At 50.7% G+C, this 14,968-nt stretch overlaps 1 protein-coding gene across 1 annotated transcript; it reads left to right on the forward strand.

Annotated features, from left to right (window-relative positions):
- Window positions 1-125: 125 nt before the first annotated feature.
- Window positions 126-14,760, forward strand: TTI1 (TELO2 interacting protein 1). The gene is made up of 7 exons (XM_084217884.1): window positions 126-2,471; window positions 2,954-3,151; window positions 3,931-4,073; window positions 4,902-5,042; window positions 6,453-6,657; window positions 7,328-7,415; window positions 13,397-14,760. Exons 1-7 carry the CDS (start codon window positions 191-193, stop codon window positions 13,629-13,631), a joined length of 3,291 nt encoding a protein of 1,096 aa, XP_084074010.1. The 5' UTR covers window positions 126-190; the 3' UTR covers window positions 13,632-14,760.
- Window positions 14,761-14,968: the final 208 nt, after the last annotated feature.

Here is a 14,968-nt window from a genome sequence, read left to right on the forward strand (position 1 = left end):
CGCATGCGCGTTGCGGGCACCCGAGACTTTTCTCACAGTGCCCGCCCCACTTCGCGGGAGCTTTGTGGTGCTGGTACCTTGGCGTCAGTTCCGTCACCCTCCGGGCTGCCCGGCCTGGCCTCAGCGCGGCCCCGGGCCCGGGTGGGACCCCCCGGCACCGGGCAGGGCCCGCGGCCCTCGGCCCCCCGGCATGGCCGTGTTCGACACCCCGCAAGCGGCGTTCGGGGCGCTGCGCCCCGTCTGCGTGCAGCTGACGCGGGCGCAGACGGTGGAGAACGTGGAGCAGCTGCAGGCGCACCTGGCCGGGGTGAGCGGCGCGGCCCTGCAGGAGCTGCAGGAGTACGTGCTGTTCCCGCTGCGCTTCGCCCTGCGGCTGCCGGGGCCCAAGCAGGAGCGGCTGGTGCAGAGCCTGGTGCAGTGCATCTCCTCCGTGCTTGCCGCGACGTGCGTGAAGAAGCAGGAGCTGCTGCAGGAGCTCTTCTCTGAGCTCTGTACCTGCCTCGCTCCCCCTCCCAGCTCGGGCAAAGCCGCCCCGCTGTCCGAGGAGCTGAAGCTGGCTGTGATCCAGGCACTCCACACCCTGATGCATTCGGCTTATGGGGATGTTATCTTGTCTCTGTACCAGCCTTCCACCCTTCCGCTCTTAGGATTTGCTGTGTCTTTGCTTCTGACACTTGCAGAGCAAGAAAAAGCAAAGCAAATCAAGATCTCTGCTTTGGAGTGCTTACAGGTCCTGGTTCTGCAGTGTGACTGCCAGGAGCACCGACACCTGGATGAAGATGAGGCACAGCAATGTGGGGATTTGTTTGCTTCTTTTCTGCCTGGGATTTCTATTACACTGTCTCGAGTTATTGCTGGAGACATCAAACAAGGTCACAAAACCACCGTTTCTGCCATCAGACTCTTATATCTGATTGTTGGCTTGGTCATGGCTGACAAACAGCTAGCCAGAATCCCAAAGAGTAAGGAAAAGCTGCTAGTGGAACACAGCAGAATATCAGAGCTAATGATCCACAGAGGACCTGACTGGACTAAAAGTACTGCTGAAAAACTCTCTCTCCTCTTGCATAAGGTGGTTGAATCTTCTTCAGTTCATCCCCACTGGAAGGTGAGACTGGAGCTGGTGGAGCTGGTCCACCACTTACTGAGGAACTGCAGTCAGTCACTGGTGGACTCGTTCAGTCACCTCTTAAAGGCCTTGGTTGGGCTGGTTAATGATGAAAACAGCGAAGTCCAGAGCAGGTGTAACAAAGTTCTGCAAGGGATTGCAGAGCAGAGGATTGTGGCACAGAACAGGGCTCTTGCTGATGTCCTCTCTGAGAACCTCCATTCTCTTGCCACAGCCCTTCCCCGCCTGATGAACTCTCAGGATGACACGGGCAAGGTTTCCACGCTGAGCTTGTTGCTGGGCTACCTGAAGCTGCTGGGCCCCAAGATTAACATTGTCCTCAACTCCATGTCCCACCTGCAGCGCCTGTCCAAGGCGCTGGTGCAGGTTCTGGAGCTGGATGTGACAGATGTGAAGATAGTGGAGGCACGGCGCTCTGGGCTGCCAAGCCCCTTGCAGCATGGTGTGCAGAAGGGCAGGTGCCAGAAGAAATACTTCCGCTTCTTCACAGAGGAGAAGGTTTTCCAGCTCCTTCAGCAAGTGTGCCGTGTTCTTGGCTACTATGGGAACCTCTACCTGCTTGTGGATCACTTCATGGGGCTGTACAGCGAGTCTGGCCTGTACCGAAAGCAGGCAGCCATAATCCTCAACGAGCTGGTCACAGGAGCTGCTGGAGTGGGAGTGCATGTCCTGCAGGAGAGGGAAGTTCCACTGAGCGTGGATGATCTCAAAGGGTCCATAACGTCCATTCTGGATGAGTACATGGACCAGGCAAACTGGTATTTGATCACTAGCATTGACACAGAGGAAAGCAGCCCTGAGCAGTCAGTGCAGCACCTGGGACTCGCTGTCCGTGCAGGAGGGGCATCCAGCAGCGTTCTCCATCTGTCCCCAGAGCCCCCAGTCACAACCCGCACCATGAACAGCAACATCTGGCAGATCTGCATCCAGCTGGAGGGCGTTGGCTGCTTCGCCGCGGTCCTCGGGAAGGAGTTCCGGCTGCTGCTGCTGTCAGCTCTCTATCCTGTGCTGGAGAAGGCTGGTGACAGGACTCTGCTCATCAGCGAGACAGCACTGGGGACACTGGCAGACATATGTGAGGCCTGTGGCTACGACTCGGTGCGGTGTTTGATTAATGAGAACTCTGACTATCTGGTGAACGGGATTTCCCTGAATTTGCGCCAGCTGGCCTGTCAGCCACGTGCGTCCCAGGTCCTGGACACGATGCTGAGGCATTCAGATGCCAGCTTGCTGCCACTGGTAGAAGATGTAATCCAAGATGTCCTGTCTGCACTAGATCAGTCTTACAATAGCCAGGCTTCCACTTTCCTCAGGGTCCTCCACTCAGTCATGACTGCTCTAGGTACTAAAACAATGTTTACTTTTTGTAATTCAGCATTGCTGTCACTAAGGGTACTTGGACCTTTCCACTTGCCATGGGAGTTTCCAGGTAGCCAAGGAATAGCAGTGTGATGGCCACTGTACCTTGCTTGCTGGGGCAGCGCTCAAGCAAAGATGGCCAGTAACTTTCCCTCTCCAGTTTGCCTGGCCTGCAGCCTTTCACAGGAACATGGCCTTTAGTGGCTGAGAAAGGATGAATTCGCTGCTCCCATGAGCATTCTGTAGGAGCACATGGCATGTATTTCTTTTTACTTTTACCAGTATTCCTTTTTAACTTTCCCATACTATCAAGGAGATGACTAGGATGTGACAGCAGGTGCCTGAGTCAGGTGCAATCCCATGAGGTGTGAGAACCATCTCGTTTCTCAGGGAATCCATGGCACCTTGCTGACTTGCAGGAGGGGATGGTGGTTGCCCAGTGACATGTCAGTTCCTTTTTTGCAGTGCAGTGGTTTGGAATGCCCAGCGCTGAGGAACACCAGCAAAGGCAGACTGACAAGGGGCAGAGCAGGGCTCGGTCCCAAGGACAGCAGGAGGTGACATTGACAAGTCAAGAAGTGGAACGATTCTTCCTTGACTATGTCAGCCAGAAGCAGATTGCAGAGGGGGATCTTCCTGACCTGGAGGAGGAGGAGGAGGCAGGTCAGTGCTGTGCGTGGCTGGAGAGGGGCATGGTCAGCTTGCAGAGAGACTGTGACCTCTGAGGTTTCCTTTTGTCACATGGAAGCCTTGGGACCAGGCTGGCAGTCTCAGGTCTTCTTTGGGCTGGCCTTGCTTCATGCTAAGTGCTGTTGGGCATCCTCACTTTGTTCTCTTTGAGTGGGGGAGCCAAATGTTTGCAGATCAAGGCTTCTCTAGCTCTGAGACACAAGCACACTGTGCTTTTTCTTACCTCATAACAGTTTATTTGGGTTCAGGACCTGAAGTTTCCTCTTTCCAGGATCCTATGTGGTTTCCTCGTCTTCCCTTGGGAATCTCTGTACTGTTTTCTCCTGGCTAACGATACCACTCCTCCTTTCTCACTTGGCCGTGGCAGGCACTGCAGACATTCATATAGGGAACTTTTTAGTCTTCACTGGGCTGTGCTGCAATCCTGACCTTTAAATACTTCATCTTTAAATACCCAGGCTTTTCATTTTTAATAAAAATCAATGGGAAATAAGTCCATGGTGAGAAGAGACTGCAAATGTCAGACCAGCATTGTCCCGTAAAGAAAGCGAATGTTCCCTGGCCCCACACTCGTAACTGAACCTGACACTAACTCACAGGACTCACTGGCTTAACTATATCTAAGCACATTAAAAAATGCCAAAGGCTTACTCAGGAATTTTTAGAGTCGTTGTGGGTGGGTGATCTGTGACTGTGATCTCCCAGAGCTCCCAAGTCATTTTCATGGCTTCAGTAATGGTTTTGTCTTCCAGATGAGGTTCCCCTTGCTAAGCGAGAGCCCAACTCTGACACAGAAGGAGAGGCTCCAATGCCAGGCCATGCTCAGCTGGCCAGGGATGTGATGGAGAGGTGCATCCACTTGCTGTCTGACGGGAGCCTCCGAGTGCGGCTGAAGGTCGGTAATCACCGGCTCTGAGGGGACAGATGGTGCCCATGAAGGGGCTGGTAGCTCGTCAGCATGTGTGCCATGCACGTTGGGCTCCCTGCCATCCCCAGGTTTGTGCTGCCATATGCTCCAGCAGGACAGATCCTCCAAACCTGGCAAGAGAAAGGGAGGTAGTTTTTTGGGAGTGCTCTGGATTAGGAATGGCAGCCAGGCAGAACAGAATCTTAAGGGTGGCTTTGTATCGGACACTTTGCCTTGATGCTCATGACGGTTAAGTCTTGTGCTTTGTCCTTTGGTGGAGGAAACAGAAGCATCTTTCTCCCATCTGTGCCTCCCATCCCCCTTCCTCAGGCTGCAGTGCACAGGCTGATGAATGTTTTTGAAGTAGCTGGGGTGATGATAAGCAGGGCTAAAAGCCTGGCTTTTTCCTAATTATGAAAACCCTTTGAAGGTGGCCTCCTTTTAAAGTGCAAAGTGAGACAGAAAAATGAGGCATAACCTAGATTCTCATCCCAGCAGCCCCAGCTCTGCCAGGTGATCCTGCTGCCACAGCCGCAGTGGGGTCCAAGTGTGCAGCTCAGCCTGTGGGATCAGGGCAGGAATCCTGCCCTGCTCCCAGCCCAGCTCTGTACCCAGCACAGGTTGTGTCACTGCAGTGCTTGTCCCTTTCCAAGCAGGCCTGGTTTCTAGCACTGCTCACTTGTCCCCATTCCTGCTGCGGTAAAACCGCACCCTTTGCTGTTCAACCCCTCCTCCCAGCTTGCTGCCGTGATGCTGGGATCCACCTGAATGCCTGGCACTGCAGCACTCAGAGTCTGTTCCTCCCCTCCTGCCCAGGTCCTGGATGTGCTGGAGCTCTGTGTAACCATGCTGCATCCTCATGGAAACCATCTGCTTCCCATGGCTCACCGTGTCTGGCCAGCTCTCGTCACCCGGCTGATTAACGACGACCCTCTGGCAGTGCTCAGAGCCTTCAAGGTATGGCAGGGACTGCCAGGAGCATTTCCAGCTGGGGCTTGGGCAGGAAGTGGCTCGAGCAGTGCTGCAGCTCAGGAGAGAGCACCAAGCTCCTGCAGCAATGTTTAAATGTGGTTTGGAGCATGGGGTCACCGTGCTCTGCTGTGGGTGGGTTTGTACCACTCTCACTGCAGCTCGTCCACAGGTAAAACCTTGATGCTGTTCCTGGGGGAAGCAGCAATGTTGGTGGTTATTGCAGGGATGAGAAAAACAGCTCTACAGCCTCAGCAGCTGTTAGGGGCACCATACACTGCAGCTTAGCCTTGCTGGAGACACAGTCCCAGCATCCTCTTTGGAAGTCTCAGATTGAAGACAAGGGAATACATCATGATTGAGGCATTGGCAAGGTAGGGGAGAGGTCACATAAACACTTGGCCCTATAATGACATTATTAAAGAGCTCCTGACCTTGTCAGCTGGCTCCTTTCTCCTCCTGACTCACAGGCTGGCCAGTAAAGCATGTTTCCAGAGGTTGCCAGCCGCAGCATTGCAGAGGAATTCATCTGCTGGGCAGAGTGAGATTCATTTTAGAATCTTTCAGTGTGAATAAAGAGAGTTTTGATTCCTGAAATTCCAGAAGCCACACACTACAGTCTCAGAATAGCCATACCTATCATGTGCCTGCCCTAAAAGGAGGTAGAGATTGCTGTACAAAAACTAATTAACTCTTGAAAAGTTCAAGTCATCATTACAATTTGCACCCAGCTTGAGTTTTGCTGTATGAATTCCCCCCAAAGTGTCTTCCTGCCTAAATTACAGGACAAGTGTCAAGTCAGTGTAAAACAAACACATCATAACCAGCATCTCAGTCCTGCACACTTGAGACCATGAGCTCAGTGAAGTTCCAAAACAGAGATCAGTGTTCTGGCCACATGGATCCCCCTTTGTTTTTAGTGCATTTAGGGCCATTCTGTACCCAGTTTGAGTTTGATCCTGTGCAGACACCAGTAGTGCTGGGTGCCCTTTTTCTGTGGCCACTTGGCCTTTCTGCTTGCTGACGTGCTTGGAAAGATGGGTTGTCTGCACCACAAAAGAGATTTAAGGATATAATCATATTTAATGGCATTTTCCATCAGAGCCTCCTCCACTAATTCTGAGTAAGAATGCACAGCTGCTCTTACCTTTACTGTGCTAATGAGGGAAGGGCAGCCCAGGAGGTCAGCCAGGTGACACTGCAGAGCTCACTCAGCCTCTCAAACATTTACCTTCTGCTCATTATGGGGAAACTGGGGCAGGTATGGTCACAGTGCTCTCCCCTGCAAAAACAATTCTCTAGGAGAGTGAATGTCAGAATCCCCCAGGCTGGTGTGGATCTCTGAGCTCCTCCCAGGCCAGTGTGTGCACTATCCCCTGTAACTGATGTCTCTCTTAGGTGCTGTGTACCCTGGGTCAAACATGTGGGGACTTCCTGAGGCAGAGGTTCTCCAAAGATGTCCTGCCCAAGCTGACCAGCTCCCTCCTCAGCCAGGCCCCAGTGAGTGCCAGAGCTGGGCCTGTGTACAGCCACACACTGGCCTTCAAGCTGCAGCTGGCTGTGCTGCAGGGCCTGGGCTCTCTCTGTGAGAAGCTGGACATGGGTGAGTACCAGAGGAAGCACAAGCTGCGTGGATCTCTGCCAGACTTTGTCCCCTCTCAACTTGCTGCTTCTCCTCCTGCTGCCCAGAATTGATTTCCTGATGTTCTCTAGCCTTAATCTGTTCTCTTTGGGAGCTATTTAAAAAGGTGCTGGGCACTCTTTTCTCCCCAGGAGACAAATGGGAGAGAAGGTTCCCACCACATGCAAAATGTAACTGCTCATCCCACTTGTGGATGAGAAGGGGGTGCAGAACGGAATCCCTGCATTGCTGTTGGGCCACACTTTTGTTCTTACTGGACAAACTGGAGCCCAGATAGGACTTCTGGCCAGCTTGACTGGTTCCATTGTGAGCTTATCTCTGGGGGACCCTTTAAATCCAGCACATCACAGTCTTCTGTTGAATGAAACTCTGAAATTCTCCCCAAGTGAAATTTCTGGAGCTGGCTTTGATGAGGGAGAAGGTTTGCTGGCTAGTTGCTCTTTTCCTCTCAGTGCCCTTGATTGCTTTCCTGGCTTTGCAGCAAGATGCTTAAAAGGCAAGGTCAGAAGAGCTCTGGGTCAGACAGCTCAAAGGCTCTGAAGCCTCTGCTGCCAATTTGGAGCTGATTCCATTAGGCAGCAGCTGCTGAGGAGGTCACCTCCTACCCTTCTTTCCTGTTCCATTTCTGCAGGCGAGAATGACCTGAATAAAGTGGCAGATGCCTGCCTGATTTACCTCAGTGCCAAGCAACCTGTGAAACTGCAAGAAGCTGCCCAGAGGTAATGTCTCTTAAATGCAGGTGTGTTGGGTGTACAAATAGTGGGGGGCAGAGGGAGCATGATGATCCCATTCCTTTTGCACCTTTCCTGTTCCACCTTCCAGCACATTCAAGTCCTGTACAACAGGGCTTGTCACATTACAGGTGACCTTGCAGTGCATTTGGGGATAGAGGGGAAGATGTGCTACTTGTTTTTTTTCTCACCAAATACTTGAGGCTTTTGGCCCACTGGTGGCATCAAACTGCAGAGGGAAGACAGCTATGGAAGAGGATGTGCCAGGCATTCCCTTGTATTTTATCACTTAATACCTTCTGCAGGCTGGGGGATCTACTTCTGTAATCCTTCCATTTTCCCTGGGCTCCAACCCAGGCTCTGCCAGGTGGACCAGAGTTTGTTTGGGAAGCTGTCAGTCTTGGCACCAGTGTTGCTCTGAGAAGGCTGGGAGAGTCTAAAAGAGCAAAGACAGTTTAGGTGAACACACTCCAGCTCTAGGAAGTGTTGATAGACATACTTTGCTGCTTGGTGTACAAAATCCAGCTCAGCATGTTCTGCTGTCAGGATAAGAAATCACTGTTGTCACATGTTGTCACCTGGAACCTAAGCTGGGGATTTCAGGAGACAAAACGAGTCCAGGTACAGAACATGGGACATAAATCAGGAAGCCCCTCTGCTGAATGATGGGGGTGAAAACCAGCCAGCCCCGCCTTCCTGTGTGGCCAGCCCTGCCCTCCCAGGAGGGGAGGGGAAAGCAGCAGGCTCCGCAGGCTCTGCAGTTTCGGATTTCCAGGGCAGGCTGCTGGAAAGGAAGCAAAGGGAAGTGCAGCCCATCCGTTCCCTTTCACAAAGCACGGGCTCCCGGGGGTGCAGGGTGTGAAGGGCTTTGTGTGGCTGGGCAGCAGTTCAGAGGCTCAGCTCTCCCGAGCTGGAGCATTCCTTTGTTTGTATCTCTGCACGGATGGGAGCAGGTTTATTTTTACCTTCGAGGCTTTCACAGCAGCACAGCAGGCTCCAGCAGCATTTGTTCTGCAGAGGGGCTCTATGCTGTGGGAGTGCATCCCCTTAATGCAATAATGCCTCAGTCTGTGCAAGCATTGCTGGATGAAAAGCAGAACACCAGGGTTTATCTAGATATTTGGAATCTGAAGCTTTTAAATCATTAACCAAGCAGCTTGAGAAGCTGTGCAATTTCCCCCCAACAGCAGGGGTAGGGGGAATATGAAATGAGCCCTGTTGGAAGCTGTATGCTGAAGTGAGCTCACTTGTTAGAGCAAAAGGGCAGCAAAGTTCAGGGCAAGTAACATTTTTCTCCTGTGTGTTACTTTTATTATATTTTAAGGGGGAAATGCCATATGTTTTGCTCCTCCTCCCATGCTTTTGATGCACCATACATCACATATGTGAACCAAGCTGCTCCTGGAAGCCTTTGCTGTCTCCTGTTTAACTCCATTGACCAGACACATGTATGCACTGAGGCATGCATCATGCCTGGCCTGACACTATAGACATGGCAGCATTTGGAGGTTTCTTTTGGGTTTAATTTTTTTTAGTTTAGCCCTGTGTGATCCCTGGTCTTGAAGCCTGAATGAATCAGAGTTTATTGTATCACACTCACTTTTAACTGTATTTCCCTGATACGAGGTTTCAGCCTGGAAAAGTCAAAATTAGTTTGGACCATAACAATCAGCTCCTGTATCAGGATAAGAATCACTTCTCAGCCACCCCTCCATTTCTGTTCTCCAGCTGCTGAACCACCACATTCCTCTAAGTTCTGGCTATTCTTGCTCTCCATGTGCCTGAAAGTAATCCTGCAAACTGACACAGGCTGTCACACATAAGGGCCTTTCCATCTAAGCAAGGGCAGTGTTATCAGCCTGATACATGAGAAATTCTGCATTTTAAATGCTTCTAAAAACAGATAGACCAGAACTAATCATAGCCCCAGCCTGAGCGCCAGCATACGTCACATAACTCAGCTTTATCACTGCAGAAATCATAGGAGGTAAAAGGATGTTTGGAAGCAGCTTGCCATGGTGATTTATACTAACTGGCCTTTGCTCAGCTCTTAGGGTTCTTATTCAACTGATGGGTTGTGACCTGTCAAGAGCAAGGTCAGGACTGGCAAAGTCAGCTGTAGCTCCAAAAATCATACATTGACTATGTGAGGATTCTGTAAGCATGCAGAGGGCTGAGCAGGAAGTTTTGGCCAAGGTGCTTGAGCCACCCAAAAAAAAAAAGAAAAAAAAGAAAAAAAAGAAAAAGGGAGTTTGGCTATCATCCAGGGATGTTATCAGGCCCCGAGGAGTCTGCTTAATCCCATTTATGGGACCCTGTAGCTTTATTAGATGAAGCAGTGGGAGTAAGTGATTTTTGTAACTGCAGCTTCATGCAATACTCAACAGGCAAAAATAGATGCTGGGAAAAAAAGAACTCCAGCACATCTGAGGAAGAGAAAATGGGACAATAACAATAGGTTTTACTAGAAGATGACTGCTGAGAGTATTCCAGGAGAGTATTATCCAAAGTTTTTTAAAAAACCAAACAACAAACAAAAAACAAATGCAAAATCACCAAAGGGACCAAACCTGCTGAAGAAGAGTTTGGGAATGGCAAGGAGCACTAGAAATGCCTTTGCTATCATTGAAGAAGATGAGCCCTTGCAAGGATGAGGAAGTGCCCAGAAAGACTTGAGCAAGGGAGGGTGTGTGGGGGCCCACCTCTGGGAACAAGGCCAGGGGAGATGGTGGAAACTGAAAGTCACAGTATGTAAATCCGAGCTTCTCGTCAATTTATGAAGTTGCATCATCCCTGACAAGCTTTCACTTCAGGGAATAAAACCTTGAAGGAAAAGAGATTAGGAAATTGTCACCGGCCCTTGTCAAAACTGACAAGTAGTTTTCCATTCCTTCAGTTTCAAGTGACTGTTTTGAAATTTACACTTAATTCCTACTAAATGTTTGCAGCCCATGACCTTTCAGTCAGCAGTCTGGATAGGAATGATTTTTTTTTTCCCCTAAAATGCTGAAATAATTTCCTGATTTCTTACCAAAGCCTATGGTGGGCTGTATCCAGTTAAATATTCAGCAGGGATGGAAAGCCAGGAAGCCTTGTCCTTCTGCCAGTCTGCTCACTGTGCCATGGCTTTGCTTGGAGTTTGGGAAAAGACAAGGCAATAGAATAAGCAAATTGCTCTGTGCTAGTAGAATAAGTTTAGCACTCTTGGGACAAATATGAGCTATTTGGGGAGCTTTTTTCATACCAAAGTTGATTATGCAGCTTGCCTCTCCTGGTTGGCTTGTGTGGTTTTTTGGGTATTCATTGTCAGCTGTCACTCCCAGGCTGGATTGAAGCATTCCAGAACAGCCACCTGCTCAAGGCAAAATTCAATAAAGTGATATTTAAGAAAAAAAAAAAAAAAAAAAGAAAAGGCAACAACAGAAAACAAACTTGGATTAACCCCAGGATTCTTTGCTATGGAAACAGGTTGCTTGGAAACTACCCCAGAGTTAGTTTGAAAATGTAAAAGTCAAGTTGTTCTTTAAGCTGCAGAGCACTCCAGGCTATTGGGGATAATCACAGCCTCAAACCATTATGGGCACCAGAGGCAGTGAGTTCTCCAGGCTCTGGATAATCTCTGAGGGTCGCTCTCCCTGGAGCAGCCGATTGGGAAGAGGTTGGAGAGCAGAGTGTCTGTGCTGTGAGTGTAAGAGCTACAGCTGTGTGTGTGCTGGGGATCAGCAGCCTGCTGCACAATATCCCTTCTTCCCATGTTCACTTCACAGCAACTCTTTGTCCTTGCCTGCTCCCATCCCAGCCATAAGGAGCAAGGATTATCTCCGCAGCTGCCCATTGAAAACTGGGTGGAAGCACTGGGAGCTGGTGTTTGCTGGCACACAGAGCTGTGTGCTCCTGCTGTCACAGCCAAGCTGAGGGCACGGGCAGGGCAGTGTCTGCAGAGCTGGAGCCAGGATGGCAGCAGTGAGAGCTCCATACCCTTTTTTTCCCAGCATCTATTTTTGCCTGTTGAGTATTGCACGAAGCTGCCATTACAAAAATCACTTACTCCCCTGTCCCTGCCAGCCCCTCACTGGCACCGAGTGGGCCAGTCCTCCCCTTGCAGTCAGCAGAGCTGGAGGAACAAAGCCAGGGCAGTGAGGAGTCCTGTGAGCTCACCTGCATCTGGCCAATCCACAGAAAAAGGTCGTGTTGCTGAGGCAGCTGTTGCCAAGCCCAGCTATCACTGTGGAGTGCATTCCCAGTGGTTCCTCTGGAGCAGGCAGATAGGCACTGCCAGCACCTTTGGGAGGGGACGCTGCCAACAGCTTCAGTGGTGACATCTCCCCTCTTGCTGTTCAGAGACCTGCACTGAGGGACAGGTGAGGTGTTAATGGCAGAGAGGCAAAAGCAACAGCTTTGGCTGTGCATGAGTAACAAGTCACATCCACAGGGTTATTGTGAAAAGGAGAGGGAGCTCTCTCCTACCTTCATCTCATTTCTGTGCTCTTTCACTTTACCCATGGCACTTCACTCCCTTTTCAGAGGAGAGCTTCTCAAAGGGATTTCTCCCTGCTTTACATTGGAAGCAACCTCACTTTAGGGATGAAAGCTCTTCCAGGAGAAATTTGGACAGCAATCAGATCTGTCTGGATTTTGTGTGGCTTTTGAAGCAAGTGATCTTTGCTTGTAGAGAGAGAGTTCAGTCCTATTCTTCTTGGGAGAGCAGAGACAGACCTCCTTGATTTCTCTTCCCATTACCTGACCTGGCAACTGTTCTCAGCATAGCTCCATGATTTCACTGAAAACTAGAGACCTGAAGACTCATGGCTGGGCTTTACTGGGATCTTGGAAAACTGTACCATAGGTGTGCTGAGTGCCTTTGGTGCTCACAGAGCCCTCAGCAGCATTCAGGAAGAGGCCTTGCAAATTCCAGTCTAATTTTGTTCATGGCACAGCCAGACAGTTTAATACCAGTTAAGCCTAGTACACCTTCTGTGCATTAAACCCTGACACAGACCTAGCTAAGCCCAAAGGTTGCTGCAGGGAGAACTGGCACGAAGGGGTGAGTAAGTGTAGGTCACACAAATCAGCGTTTGCTCTTTCACTCCTTGAGCTTCCTGCTCTTCAGCAGCAGCTGTGTCCCAGCAGCTCACAGCTGGAGCCCTGTGTGAAGGGCATGCTGGAAAGGCAAATCCCATCTTACTGAGGTATGGAAATGCAAAGTGAAAACCATCAACACAGCAGTAAATCTGCAGAGGAAGTTGTGATTCCTCTTTTCCTTCATTCTGTTGTTAATGAAGGTTCTGTTTGGATTTGGTTTAAAATCCTGCTCTGTGAAAGGTGAGAAAAATTTGGAGGCAGCTAATAAGGACTTGGGATGGTTGGAGATCTCAATTGAGCAAAAAGCCCTCAAACAGAGCATTGAACTTCCCTTGGGGCCCAGCCTGGGCAGCTGTCCCCAAATACTCTTGGGTTTGCCACCTCTGGAAAGGCAGAGAAGCCCAGATGGGTTAACTCCCTCCCTCCCCAAAAAACAGAGAGGGTGGTGAACAACACACACAGCTTCTTCCAAGATCTCTGCAGGAGCTGCTGTCCAAAAGATCCCAGATATGCATAGCACATGCAGTCACCCACAGTCACCTCCCCAGCACGTGGGACAGGCAGATTTATGCTTGTGCCAGCAGCAGCTCACGCAGTGCCAGCACCAAGCCTGGGTCAGTCCTGCACCAGCTGCTTCTTTGATATCCATAAGTGACTGTGTGCTATCATAAATATTTTTCTCCCACATGCCAGTAGCTGTGAGACACAGAGCTGCTTTCTTAGGCACAGGGGCCACTGCAGTGCCCTCTGTAAAGAGCAGAATTTGTGCAGCTGCCAGAGGTTGCCAGCAGCATCAAAGCTTTCCTTAGCTCTTAATAACCCCCTTGGGTGCCAACCACAAGGCTTTGTCCTTACTCTCTTTCCTCTCTTCCTACTGTTTTCCATAGTGTTTTCCTGCATTTGATGCACGTGGACCCTGACAGCACCTGGCTGCTCCTGAGTGAGGTGTGCTGCCCCGAGGGCTACGAGCCCCCCCACGCCAGCCTGCGGCCGGTGAAGCTCGGCGGGATGGGGCGGCCACGGAACGAGCTCACCGACAACGTGCTGCTCCTGCTCCAGAGGCTGCAGCAGCAGGAGGGCACAGCTCCCAGCACCAGCACACAGGAGGCATCTCCTTCCTGACAGACCTACACAGCAGCTGGGATGGGAAAGAGGAACCACAAGGATGGAGCTCACCTGGGAAGACACCATCACTGAGGACCCAAATGGTTCAGGGGCAGAGGAAGCGTTGCCCAGCCTGGGGCACTGGCTGAGACACGGTCCCTGTGGCAGAGGGTTTATTATTTGAAGGGGTGTTTGAGGATGAGGTGGGTACTTGACCCTGACCCCTCCTGACTTGTGCCTGGCCAGCACCATATGCAGAGAAAATGGCACATCTATTCCAAATTCTTCAGTATGAAGAGTGAGTCATCTTCCAGAAATTACTTCCTAACCCTTGATCCTTGGAAGGGTGCCCCTTTAGCACCCCCTACACCTCTCTGATCTCTTCACAGCTGTGATGATCCCTCCCCATTCTCAGCTGGACAGTGACTGACAACTCAAAGCAAAAGCTTTTTGTGGCCTTTACCCTCCCCAGGGAGAGAATCTTGTTTGGGGTGCACTATAAACCTGTTCTTTTTAAAAGCAGTTAATCTCAGAAGTTAAAGTGCATTTCCAATAAATTCCTCACCTATGTTACTATCAAGTGTGTCCTCTCAGAGGCGTCAGGGCTGCTCCTCACAGCTGCAGTTTGCTGAGACCAGATGGAGGTGGCCAAACGTGCTCTGTTCTGTATCTCACTCTCTGTGAGGCTCTGTAGAGAATCAGCCAGCCCTGATTTACATCTGGGAGGGATTCACAACTTCTCCCATGCCCAGATCACGATTCTCAGGCCATTTCTAACCCCCACCCCAAGGAGAAGTGGATGAAACACCTGCCTGTGCCCCAGTACAGCCTCTGTCTGTGGTCAGGCAGTGCCAGTGGTGACAGAGCCTGTGAGCACTGTGGCACCCCAGCAGTGCCATGGTCTATCAGAGTAGGGACAGCATGGTACAGGGAACAGAGGATCACTCCCCCTGCTGAGGAGCCTCTCCCCTGATCTCCAGCTCCCACATCCCAGGCTTTTGCTGCAGAGATTGTCCACGGACACTGTTTTGCTCAGCTGCTCCTGGATCCCTGAGCTTCACCCAAGCAGCTCCTGGCAGCAGGCTGCCTCCTGACACTCGGGGAACATCTATGCAAGTGAAGCAAAAGGGCAGATCTTGACTAAATTTGGAAGCAAGCTCAGAAATAAAAAAACCAAAGCAATAAATTGATTGTGACATGGAACAGGCTTTGTGCATCACTGTTGGGGTGCTGGGTGAACATCCAAAACAAGTCTCTGTTGGTGGGCCCAAGGGCACTGCCTCTGCTGCCACATCCCTCAGCTGAAGTTACCTCCCCTTGCGTCCCTGGTTTTATTCAGGCTTTCCTCCTGTTTG

This window comes from Fringilla coelebs, assembly GCF_963513975.1.
Source record: "Fringilla coelebs genome assembly, chromosome: 18".
In the NCBI taxonomy this organism is placed as follows: Eukaryota; Metazoa; Chordata; class Aves; order Passeriformes; family Fringillidae; genus Fringilla; species Fringilla coelebs.